This window comes from Leptodactylus fuscus, chromosome 1 (genome assembly GCF_031893055.1).
Source record: "Leptodactylus fuscus isolate aLepFus1 chromosome 1, aLepFus1.hap2, whole genome shotgun sequence".
In the NCBI taxonomy this organism is placed as follows: domain Eukaryota; kingdom Metazoa; phylum Chordata; class Amphibia; order Anura; family Leptodactylidae; genus Leptodactylus; species Leptodactylus fuscus.
In genome coordinates, this window is record NC_134265.1 from 343,894,745 (window position 1) to 343,906,872 (window position 12,128).

The following is a 12,128-nucleotide window of genomic DNA, read 5'->3' on the forward strand; positions in this document are numbered from 1 at the left end:
GCAGTAGACAACCGGCTCTAATGCCTCCGATCGGTCCCCGAACCGATCGGAGGCATTAACCCCTCCGGCGCTGCTGTCAAAGGCGCCGGAGGCGCCATCTTCCCGGCGGCGCATGGGCGCCGCCATTTTGGCAGGGATCGCCGGCTCCTGGAGCATGCTCCAGGGCCGACCCCCCGTTGCCATGACAGCCGGGAGCCTTGTTAAGGGCTCCCAGCCAGTCTGCAAATTCTCTCTTTTGCAGGCTGGTGTATACAGCCTGCAAAAGAGATGATGATTTTTTGCAATGCATTGCAATGCATTAGCATTGTAATGCATTGCATTAGTGATCAGACCCCCTGGGGTTCAACACCCCTAGGGGGTCTAATAAATGCAAAAAATAAATAAAAAAAAAAGTAAAAAAAAAATATAAAAAAATATAAAAAGTATTAAAAGTTCAAATCACCCCCCTTTCCCTAGAACAAATATAAAAGTAGTTAAAAACTGTGAAACATATACATGTTAGGTATCCCCGCGTCCGAAATCGCCCGCTCTACAAATCTATAAAAATATTTTTCCTGTTCGGTAAACGCCGTAGCAGGAAAAATAGTCAAAAGTGCCAAACCGCCGTTTTTTCACTGTTTTAATTCTGATAAAAATTTGAATAAAAAGTGATCAAAGCAATAACATTTCCCGGAAATGGTAGAACTAAAAAGTACACCCGGCCCCGCAAAAAAAGACGCCCTATGCATCCCCGTACACCTATGTATAAAAAAGTTACGGCCGTCGGAATATGGCGACTTTTAGAAAAAAAATTTTTTAACACCGTTTTGGAATTTTTTTTAGGGGTCAAAATGTAAATAAAACCATATAAATTTGGTATCCCTGGAACCGTACCGAAACACAGAATACAGGGGACATGTCATTTTGGCTGCACAGTGAACGCCGTAAAACCAAAGCCCGTAAGAAAGTCGCAGAAATGCATTTTTTCTTCAAATCCACCCCATTCTGAATTTTTTTCCTGCTTCCCAGTACATTATATAGAATAATTAATGGTGGCATCATGAATAAAAAAATTGTCCCGCAAAAATTAAGACCTCATATGACTCTGGGAGCGGAGAAATAAAAAAGTTATGGGGTTTAGAAGGAGGGGAGTCAAAAACGAAAAACGAAAATCAAAAAATGCCATCGGCGGGAAGGGGTTAATGGCCACCTACATAATTTATTAATAAGTTTTCAGATCTCCTGAAAGCGCGCATGCACTGAAGATAAATCTGCAGGTTCCGGACTAAATCCAGGGTGTGCCACCTCTCCTCCTCAGGGGAAGTGGGTACTGGAAAAAAAGGCTGGCAGGCAAATGAGCTGACACACATTTGCCCTAGAAGAAACCTTAGGCCTGAACCTTGGCAGAAATCTTAACTGAACATGGTCTGCAAAGAAGGCAATGTAAGGAGCTTCCGATGAGAGTGCTTGAAGCTCCCCTACTCTTTTTGCCGAGGTGACAGCGAGGAGAAAAGATACCTTATAGGTCAGCCACTTTAGATCCACCTCCTCCAGAGGTTCGAATGGAGTCACACAAAGTGCCTTTAGGACCATGTTGAGGTCCCATTGGTGGACAGGAGCCGATACTGCTGGTCTCAGCCTAGTTACCCCTTTGATAAAGGTGCTCACTAAAGGAGCTTGAGACAACCGCCTCCCCAGATAGGCGGACAGAGCGGCCACATGTACCTTCAGGGTAGAAGCTGCAAGCCCTCTGTCTAGGCCGTCCTGAAGGAAATCCAGGATCGCCCTCACTGGGGGATCGGAGGAGTCCACTTCGTGATCCGTGCACCAGGCCTGGAAAATATTACCAACCCTACGGTAATTCTTATTGGTAGAGTTGGCCCTGGCGCTGGCTAAAGTCCTTAGGACGCCTTGAGACAGTCCTCTATTCCTTAATAGGGACTGGTCAACCTCCAGGCTGTCAGATTGAATCTCCTCAGATCGTGGTGTCTCAGCTCTCCTTGTGTCACCAGATCTGGGAGGGGGGGAAGCCTCCAATACCTGCCTTGACTCATCCACATGAGCTGGGCAAACCAAGTCCTTTTCGGCCAGAACGGGATTATGGCAATTCCTGAGACTTGGTCCTGTCTGATTTTCATCAATATCTTGGGTATGATGGAAACTGGAGGGAAAATGTATATCAGCCTGAACCTCCATGCGATGGACAGGGCATCCACTGCCAAGGCATTGTCCTCCTGGTACAGAGAAGAGAAGGTTTCCACCTTGGCGTTGAGTCGGGTTGCCATGAGGTCGACGTCTGGAAGGCCCCATGCTTGGATAATCTGTTGGAATCTGTCTGGATTGAGAGACCATTCTCCTGATACAGGGATACCCCGACTCAACTGATCCGCTACTATGTTCAGGGAGCCCTTGATGTGAACAGTGGATAGGTGGGACAGATTCTTCTCTGCCCACGTGAAAATCAAGTTCGCCTCTCTCAGTAGGGCTGGAACCCTGGTGCCACCTTGCTTGTTCAAGTATACTACTGTCGTCATGTTGTCTGACCGGACCTTGACTGCCTTCCCTTCGAGAAAAGGGGCGAAGTACTTCAGCGCCAGATAGACTGCTTTTAGCTCCTTCAGGTTGGAGGTTCCTACCTCTGGATTCCTCCACAGAGCCTGGACGGTCCTGCCGTCTAGGTGGGCTCCCCATCCCGTATGGGACGCATCTGTTGTCAACAGGGTCCAACGAGGTTGGACCGAGGACCTTCCATCGTTCAGGTGTCTCCACCATCTGAGGGAAAGATGGGTACCGGGAGAAAGGCAGATCTTCCTGTGCAGTCTCCGTGGAGATCCGTTCCAGGTTCTCAACACCTCCATCTGAAGAGGACGCAAATGCCATGAAACCCAAGGGACCGCCTTGGCTGAAGACGACATTAGGCCTAGGACCCGCATGGCGGTGCGGATGGTGCGCTGGGTCCTGAGAAGGCCCTGCACTGAAGCTTCTATTTTCGCTCACCTTGGATGGGATAGGAAAATCTGCATGCTTTGGGAATCCAGAATAAACCCTAGGAATTTCTTCCGGGTGGATGGCACTATTTCTGACTTCTCCCAATTGATCAGCCAACCCAACTCCTGGAGGAAGGACATGGCTATCTGGAGATGGTGATGGAGAATTGAAGTAGACTGAGCTTTTATAAGCCAGTCGTCGAGGTAGGGAACCACGAAGAGGCCTTGCAGTCTGAGGGCAGCGGTAACTGGTGCGACCATCTTGGTGAATACGTACGGGGCTGACGATATGCCGAATGGCATAGCAGTGAACTGTAGGTGCTCTCTGTGACCAGCCATAAGAACGGCTATGCGTAGATACTTCTTGTGTGGCGGGAAGATGGGAATATGTAAGTAGGCATCCTTCAGGTCCAGGGTGACCATGACCTCGTCGCGCAATAGAAAGTTGGTTACTGAGTCTATGGACTCCATCCTGAATGGCTTTTCCTTTATGAAAAGGTTGAGGAACCGAAGATCTATAATCATCCGCCACCCTCCTGTGGACTTTGGAACCAGGAATACGGGTGAATAAATTCCTTATCCCACTTCTGAGGGAGGGACCCTTTCCAGGTCCCCCTTTGCGAAATTCTCTGCCACGGAAGCCTCCAGGCAGTCCTGTTGTAGAGCTGGTAAAACCCGCGTAGTGATGAACCGGTCCACAGGAGGGTGTGAGAACTCTATTGCGTACCCCCGCTGAACGACTTGAAGGACCCATGGATCCAAAATGTGAAGATGCCTTGCCACGGAAAAATTTGGAAAGGCGCCCTCCTACGGGAGAGCTGGACACAGAGAGCGAAGCCTCCTCAAAACCCCTTCTTCTTAGGGTCTTCCTTGGGGACCCCCCGCCCCGCCCATTTGGGCGGTATCTGGGGCGTCTCTGGTTACCTTGCTGAGGCCTGTATTGGGATGTAGAGTCTCGACCCCTAGAAGGGGAAAGCCTTCTTCCTCTGGTCGCTTGTGGTAGCGACCTGCCTTTACCTTCAGCCAGCCCCTCCATCAGGTCGTCCAGCCCCTGGCCGAAAACCTTCCCTAGTTGAAAGGGGAGGGAGCATAAAGAAAATTTGGAGGCGACATCAGCCCGCCAAGGATTGAGCCACAAGGGCCTCCTGGCAGCGGTATTCAGAGCCATGGCCTTGGAAGCCAGTTTCACCTGCTGTCTCGCTGACTCTCTCAGGAAATCTGTAGCGAGACGGAATTCCCCCATGGACGCCAGGATGACGTCCCTGTTGGCCCCGGAGTCGATGTCCCGCTCCAGACGGTCCAACCGGGCTTGAAGCTTATCAGCTACTTCTGTGGAGGCGATGCCCACTGCCATCTGAGCTGAAGCAGATGAATACGCCTTCTTGAGTGTTGAATCCACTCTCCTATCGAGCAAATCTTGGAGGTTTGACCCGTCATCGATAGGCACGACAGTGTGATGGGAGAGCTTTGAGATGGCCAAATCCACCTTGGGCGGAGGACCCCAGCGATCCAGCTGGGAGGAATCAATTGGATATACTGCTTTGAAAGCCCTGGTGGTGACATAAGCTTCCTCTGGCTGCTTGCAGTCTTGTTCCATTAAACTGGCCATGGAGGCGTCCACTTGAAAAACCCTCTGCTTTTCAGAGGTGGACGCAGAGGCTTCCCCCTCGCCAACCTGGTCCCACGACCAGATGGCCTTCAGCAGCTTGTTAGTCTTCTCACAATGAAAAAATGGGTCTGCTGGAATAGGAGGACTGGTCGTCCGATGATATGGACTCATCCTCCACCTGGAGGCGCTCCAGGGAGGGCAGCGAAACAAAATGCCTCTCATGCACTGTTTCTTGGTGAGCTGAGCCAGTGATGTACGGATATCCTTTAAGGAATCATCCTGAAAAAAAACAAGGATACTTAGAAGCCAGAGGGGACCCTACCCCTTTTAGCGGCTAACGTACTCACCATGTACTCCTTGACCCATGCTACCATATCACTGGTAACGGGTTCCTCCCGCAGAGGTCCCCTGCATTGCTGGCAGCGTGACCAGTCATAGCATAGAGGCAAAAAATGACATTCAGGATACTCCCACCATTGGGAGAATTAGCAGACGAAAAAGACCGCACCTACTATCAGGTAGTAGAATGTCACATTCAATACAAGCCAGATGTCTCCTTTTGAAGACTTCTTCCGTCTGCACTTGATCCCCGGGAGGGGTGGAAGACGAAGACATGACAAAGAACTAGCTTCCAGCGATACCTAAGCATAGGATACGGAACATAAAGGAGTACATTCAAGGAACCATATAAGGAGACTCACCCAGCTTCAGTCAGACAACTTACCAAACTTCAGTCGAGTTTGCACTAGAACAAGTGTAGTTGAAGCAGTAACACGAGCCACAACACGGAACCAGCTACTGGTTTAGACTAGCAGGCAATGAGGGAAGCAGCCATGCCCCTGTTTACAGCCCTGTATCCAGAAAGGGGCGTGGCTTAACAAAAAAATATGTGAGCTCCGTTCCTTGCCCTCCTGAGAGCACTCTCAGGCCTTATGAGTTGCTCCCTCCCTAGCCAACAGACCCTTGGCACATACCTTGCCTCTATAGCCGCACTGCACCTCTGTCTGCGTGGTCCCGGAGCGGCGGATGCCGAAACCGGAAGTGCCAGTGTCACCTCTATGAGTGTCCTGCCGGGAACCTCCTAGACAGAGAAGGTTCCGCGAAACCGGAAGTTCCCCTGGAGCCGCGCGTACACGCCAGCGGTGCGCGGCTCTACAAAGCCCAAACAAGACGGGACTGCCGGGGATACATGAGGCAAACATTGTGGGAGGGAGGCAGGGATATATGAAGAGATAAAGGAGCCTTTAAACTTACCCCTTTCCTCCCTGCAGGACCGACACAGAAGTCCAGCAGGCCAGAGTGCTTCACTGAAGATGAGTTGAACAGGTGAGAACCTGCAACCTGCAACTTACAACTTCTTCCTTCTTTCTCTTTAGGAGGACACAGAGTCCTCTCCACCTGACCGATCCTTTACATAGGACAGAAAAAAAACACACAGGGGGGAGGTATCTGTGCCCTCTTAAAGGGAACAAGCCATGTGAAATTAATACATGGCTAATTAAAACTCCGCCTGTCCTACCAGCACACAGGGGCACGAAATACCCCACATTGTGCCGCTGGTAAGGACGACAGGGAAGCAGTATTTCTCTTCCTCCAAACACAGCAAATTGAGTTAATGCCAAAGAGCTCAATTTTTGTCTCATCTGACCACAGCACCTTCTCCCAATCACTCTCAGAATCATCCAGGTCTTCACTGGCAAACTTCAGACGTGCCTGCACATGTGCCTTCTTGAGCAGCGCGACCTTGCAGGCACTGCAGGATTTTAATCCATTACAGTGTAATGTGTTACCAATGGTTTTCTTGGTGACTGCAGTCCTAGCTGCCTTGAGATCATTAACAAGTTCCCCCCGTGTAGTTTTATGCTCATCTCTCACCTTACTCATGATCAAGAATACCCCACAAGGTGAAATTTTGCATGAGCCCCAGATCGATGTCGATTGATAGTCATTTTGTATTCCTTCCATTTTCTGACTATTGCACCAACAGTTGTCTCCTTCGTACCCAGCATCTTACTTATGGTTTTGTAGCCCATTCCAGTCTTGTGCAGGTCTGTGATCTTGTCCCTGACATCTTTAGGGTGCATGCACACTACGTAACGCCGGGCGTGTATGAGAGCCGTACACGCCGGCGTTACAGCAGGGCTGCCGAACACTTCCCATTCACTTCAATGGGAGCGCTCGTAAACGCCGCTGTTACGAGCGCTCCCATTGAAGTGAATGGGAAGTGTTCGGCAGCCCTGCTGTAACGCCGGCGTGTACGGCTCTCATACACGCCCGGCGTTACGTAGTGTGCATGCACCCTTAGAAAGCAATTTGGTCTTACCCATGTTGTAGAGGTTACAATCTCACTGATTCATGGAGTCTGTGGACAGGAGTCTTTTATACAGATGACAATATAAGACAGCTTAGTAGCATCTAAACTGGTCTGTAGAGTCAAAACTCTTAATGGTTGGTAGGGGATCAAATACTTATCTCTCTATGCAAAATGCAAATATATGTATAAAATTTATACAATGTGATTTTCTGGATTTTATTTTTGATATTGTGTCTATCCACGTTAAAATTAACCTACCCTTAAAATTATAGACTGTTCATGTCTTTGTCAGTGGGCAATCTTACAAAATCAGCAAGGGATCAAATACTTATTTCCTTCACTGTATATTTTACAGGAAGCATTTACAGTTGGGCAATGAGAGATGGAAGAAGAACAACAACATCTACATCTTGGTCACTCTTAGGGCCCCTTCACACGGAGGATACATTGGCTGCTTTGGAACGTGTAAACGTTCAGAAGCAGCCGTGTATAAAGCAGATCCCATTGTTTTTTATGGGAGCGGGCATACGCCCACTCCCCATAGAAATGGATGGAAAAAATCAGCCCATTCATTTCTATGGGGAGCGCGCGTATAGAAAACAATGGGATCTGCTTTATACGCCGCTGCTTTACACGCCGCTGCTTTACACGTTCCAAAGCAGCCAACGTATCCTCCGTGTGAAGGGGCCCTTATAGTTCAGCATCTTAATCTGGCAGGCTAGGCACACTCACAGTATGCCAGAAATTAGTCTTGAAATTCTGTAAATTGTCACCCTGCCAATCCTATGTTGTTGTAGCATGTCCTCCCATAAAGAGATGATAGGGAGGGCAGTCCAGGTTCTCTTCTGGGTCCCAAGTGTTGCTTATACCAGGGAAGATTTTTCAGTTGGCAGACCAGGCATGCTGAAAGTACCAGAAATTTTTCTTCAAATTTTGTAATTAAAAATCTATTAAGTCCAATAAGTCTATTAAAAAAATAAAAAAAACTGCAGCAGTAGCCGCTGTCGCAGGGCCCCCTAATGTCCCGGGACACCCCTGGTTTTACCATAAACATACATATCACATTAACTTTGCAATAACTTTGGCTATATTTGCCTGAAAGAGCTAGAAATGGAGTCCTAGGAGCTGTAAGCCAATAAGCTATGGTTTGTGATGAGCTTATTCAACCCAAAATAAATTTTAGGACTGAACCACTCAAACCTAAAACAAAACAAATCTTCACCCATCTCTGTTCTCTATCAATGATTAATACTCACTTCAAATGCATTTAGTAGTTCAGATATTTCCTTCTTTAGAAATTCAAAGATTGTAGATTTTAGTTTTTCTGTGTCTTCCAAGATAATTCTGTATATTTTCACCTGAAATAAAATTTTAAACAGATATGAACAATAAGACCAACAATTATCATTTGCATAAAAATTATATGAACAGTAGAGATGAGTGAGTAGTATTCATTTCGAGTAGTCCCTCAATATTCGACTATTCGATCGAATATCGAATCCCATTATAGTCTATGGGAAAAAATGCTTGTTTCAGGGGAAACCCAAATTCGAGGAGAGTCACCAAGTCCACTATGACACCCCAGGAAACGATGCCAACACCTCTGGAATGCAACTGGGACAGCAGGGGAAGCATGTCTGGGGGCATCTAACAAGCCCAAGTCCCATGATTACCCCACTATCACAGCCTATCAACTAGACAATTTCCACACTCAATAGAACCTCTATGAAAGTGGAAACTTGGAAACCTTCTTTCCTCTACATTAATATGGACAGAAACACAAATTTAAACCTAAAGAAACATTAGCATGCGCTCATCACAATTCCTGACTTGACAGCTGCGTTGAGCAAGGCGCAGGCTACGGTACAACACTGACGAGGTCCGAGCACCAGGAACAGGTGTTACAATGGCTAGCGGATAATGCTTCCAGTTACTTTTCCACCAGCCAGTCAGCCACTACCTCCAGTCGTGTTCATACCCAACATGCCCAATCTTCCCAGCAGAGTCATCCCACCCTTGCCCCCTCCCAGGAACTACCAGAATAATTTCTTTGTCCTGATGCCCAGGAAATCCACATGGGGGCCCAGTCCGCGGTCAAGCTACTACGGATGCAATGCCTACTGATGAGGGGCAGCCAGCACCATGCTCATCCACAATCCCTGGCTTGATGGCAACGTTAAGCAAGGTGCAGGGTACAACGCAGACCAGGCCCAAGCACCAGGAACAGGTGTTACAAGGGCTAGCGGATAAAGCTTCCAGCTGATTTTCCACCAGCCAGTCAGCCACTACCTCCAGTCGTGTTCATACCCAAGAGTCTTCCCCTCCTTCCTCCCAACATGCCTAATCTTCCCAGCAGAGTCATCCCACCCTTGACTCTCCCAGGAGCTGTTTTTGGGTCCTTTTCCACTCTTCAACTCTGTTCAACCACTTCGTGAATCCAAGGAGCTAACTGACGAATTTCTCTGTCCTGATGCCCAACCACTGGAGCATCTGCCATCTCCTGCCAATTTTGTGGTTGTGGACCCGCAACAAGCGTTTCTTGGCCTTAGTGATGATGGCGAGACACAGTTGCCATCAGGGCAGGCTGTGGTTATGTGCGGTTTGCAGTAAGAGGATAGTGAGCAATTAGAAGAGGAGGTGGTGGATGACAAGGCTACCGACCCAACCTGGACAGGGGAGATGTGTAGCGTAGAAAGCAGTGTAGATGTGGAGGCAAGCACAGCACCAAAAAAGGTGGCTAAAGGCAGAGGCATGTCCAGAGGCACAGGACAGCTGCTTTACAGAGGCCAGGTCAGAGCCAGAAAGGTCTAAGATGTTCCCTGTACTAGCCACTTGCCCAAAAGTCACCCATCAAAGCCACATTCCTCGATGGTAGGTTGTCCTCCGCGCATACGTTGAAAAATCCACATGAGTGCAATTTTCACACTGTTCAACTCAAAACTAAATAGGGGCTCTGAGAAAAGCAACCTGACTACCTCAGCCATGCGCCGTCATTTGTAAGGCAAGCACTGGGCTCAGTGGGAGACAGCAACGCAAGACAATCGTCGGCCGGCGTTGCCAACACTGACTCTTCCACTGTTTCCAGTGCTGGCGGTGCAGTTCAGACCACCAGCCAGGACACCTCCACATCTGCCTCTGACACTTTGGGGACTTCACCCTCATCCTCCCCTTTTCCTGCCTCTGCTCCTTCACCTGCACCATCATGTGCCTCTTCCCAGCAACTCCCCATCTCCCAGGTGTTTGATCGCAGGCAGAAGTACAGCGCAAGCCACTCACATGCCCAAGCCTTAAACAGCCACATCTCAAAACTGCTGGCCCTGGAGATGTTGGAGTTTCTGCTTGTGGAGACTCAGGCCTGATGGCAGCTGCGGCATCTCGCTATGTTGCTTCTAACCGTCACTACTTCTCTTGGTGTCCCATCCCTGCCTTGCACCAGCACGTGTCCCATAACATCAGACGGGCCCCGAGTTCTGCGCATTGCTCTAAGGTCCACTTGACCACTGACACCTAGACAAGCACATGCGGACAGGGACGCTGCATCTCTGTAACGACAGGCTGGGTGAATGTAGTGGAGGCTGCAACCGGGTCTCAAACTGGGGTGGCCTATCTCCTCTCCCCACCCAAGATTCCTGGCAGGGGTTCTCACAAAGCCTCCTCCGCCATAGCATCGACCCCAGCTGTGAGCTGGAAACGCTGCAGCACTGGTGCGTGGAGACGTAAGCAGGTCGTGCTGAAGTTCATCAGCTTGGCCGACAGAAAACACACTGCCCCCGAGGTGTGGGATGCCATCCTAGAGGAGACTGCAATGTTGTTTTCGCCTGGGCCCAGGCTTGTTTGTGATAGTGGCCAGAACCTGCTAGAGGCTCTGGAGCTTGCCAGATTCAAACATGGTCCACGCCTGGCCCACGTTTTCAACTTGGTGGTGCCAGCGTTTTTAAAAACTTACACCAATGTTCACGAGCTACTGATGAAAGAGCAACCACTTAGTAAGTCTACAGTAGCTTCTGCTAGCCGGAAATCCCTCCAGCTACACCTACATCTGCCTCAAGCACCGGCTGTTGTGCGAGTTCACCACACGCTGAAACCCAAGATAATGTATCAGCTCCAAAACCCAAGGGTTCATCAAAGTCAGCTCCCTCAGTTTCTCAACCATGAATGCCCATGGATGGCAGACTTTTGTGAAATCCTATCCCATCCATTCCACTGGACACTTTCCAAACTCAATAGAACCTCTGTGAAAGTCTAAATACTTCAAAACCTTGTTTCCTCAACATCAGTTTGGACAGAAACAAAAATTTAAAGCAAAAGAAACATTAGCATGAACCCCTTTAAATCACATTGCCCATGACAACCACAGATGGCATAGGCAATAAGAAATCCAACAGCCCCCACCCTTAACTGTCAGTGTGTGTGTGTGTGTGTGTGTGTGTGTGTGTGAGATGTGGTAAGACCTTAAAAAATTCACTTTTGTGGCCCTTAACGTGAGCCTGTCAAAATTAAGTTAGAGTCCCTTAAGCTGAGCTACCAGCAGAGATTGAGGCCCTTGAGTTGACTTGAGCCTTTTACCAGCATAGCTTTAGGCCCTTTAAGTTAGTTCAGCCTCGCACCAGCGGAGTGTAAGGCCCTTTAAGTGGGTTGAGCTTTGCACCAGCACAGTATAGGTATACAATCCATCAGTTTGTGATGTCACTCATTCCTGTATACTGTCATACTGTATATAGGACCTAATATACGCTCAATATATCTAGCCTCTGTGTATACCCAAAAAAGCCAAACTGTTATACAATCCATCAGTTTGTCAAGTCACTCATTCCTGTATACTGACATACGGTATATAGGGCCAAAATATACGCTTTATATATCTAGCCTTAGTGTATACCCCAAAAAAGCCAAAACTGGTATACAATCCAGCAGTGGGTCAAGTCACTCATTCCTGTATACTGACATATGGTATATAGGACATAAAACACGCACCATATATCTAGCCTCTGTGTATACCAAAAAAAGCCAAACTGGTATACAATCCATCAGTTTGTGAAGTCACTCATTCCTGTATGCTGTCATACGGTATATAGGACCTAATATACGCTCAATATATCTAGCCTCTGTGTATACCAAAAAAAAAAACACATTTGTTTACATCACAAAATGCGTAAGATTAGCGCTAAGGGACGAGGACGTGCCCAGAGGTGTGGAAATGCAGCTGGGGAGCAAGGTGGAGGTCAAGCTACAGCGCATC

General features: G+C 48.4%; 1 protein-coding gene across 1 annotated transcript in view; it reads right to left on the bottom strand.

The window, feature by feature from the left end:
- The window catches only part of LOC142183343 (uncharacterized), a 100,757-nt gene that overhangs the window by 4,680 nt on the left and 83,949 nt on the right, over positions 1-12,128 (bottom strand). The window contains exon 7 of the mRNA XM_075258438.1: positions 8,146-8,247. Within this exon, the coding sequence (XP_075114539.1) occupies positions 8,146-8,247 (102 nt within the window). The remainder of the gene's footprint in view (positions 1-8,145; positions 8,248-12,128) is intronic.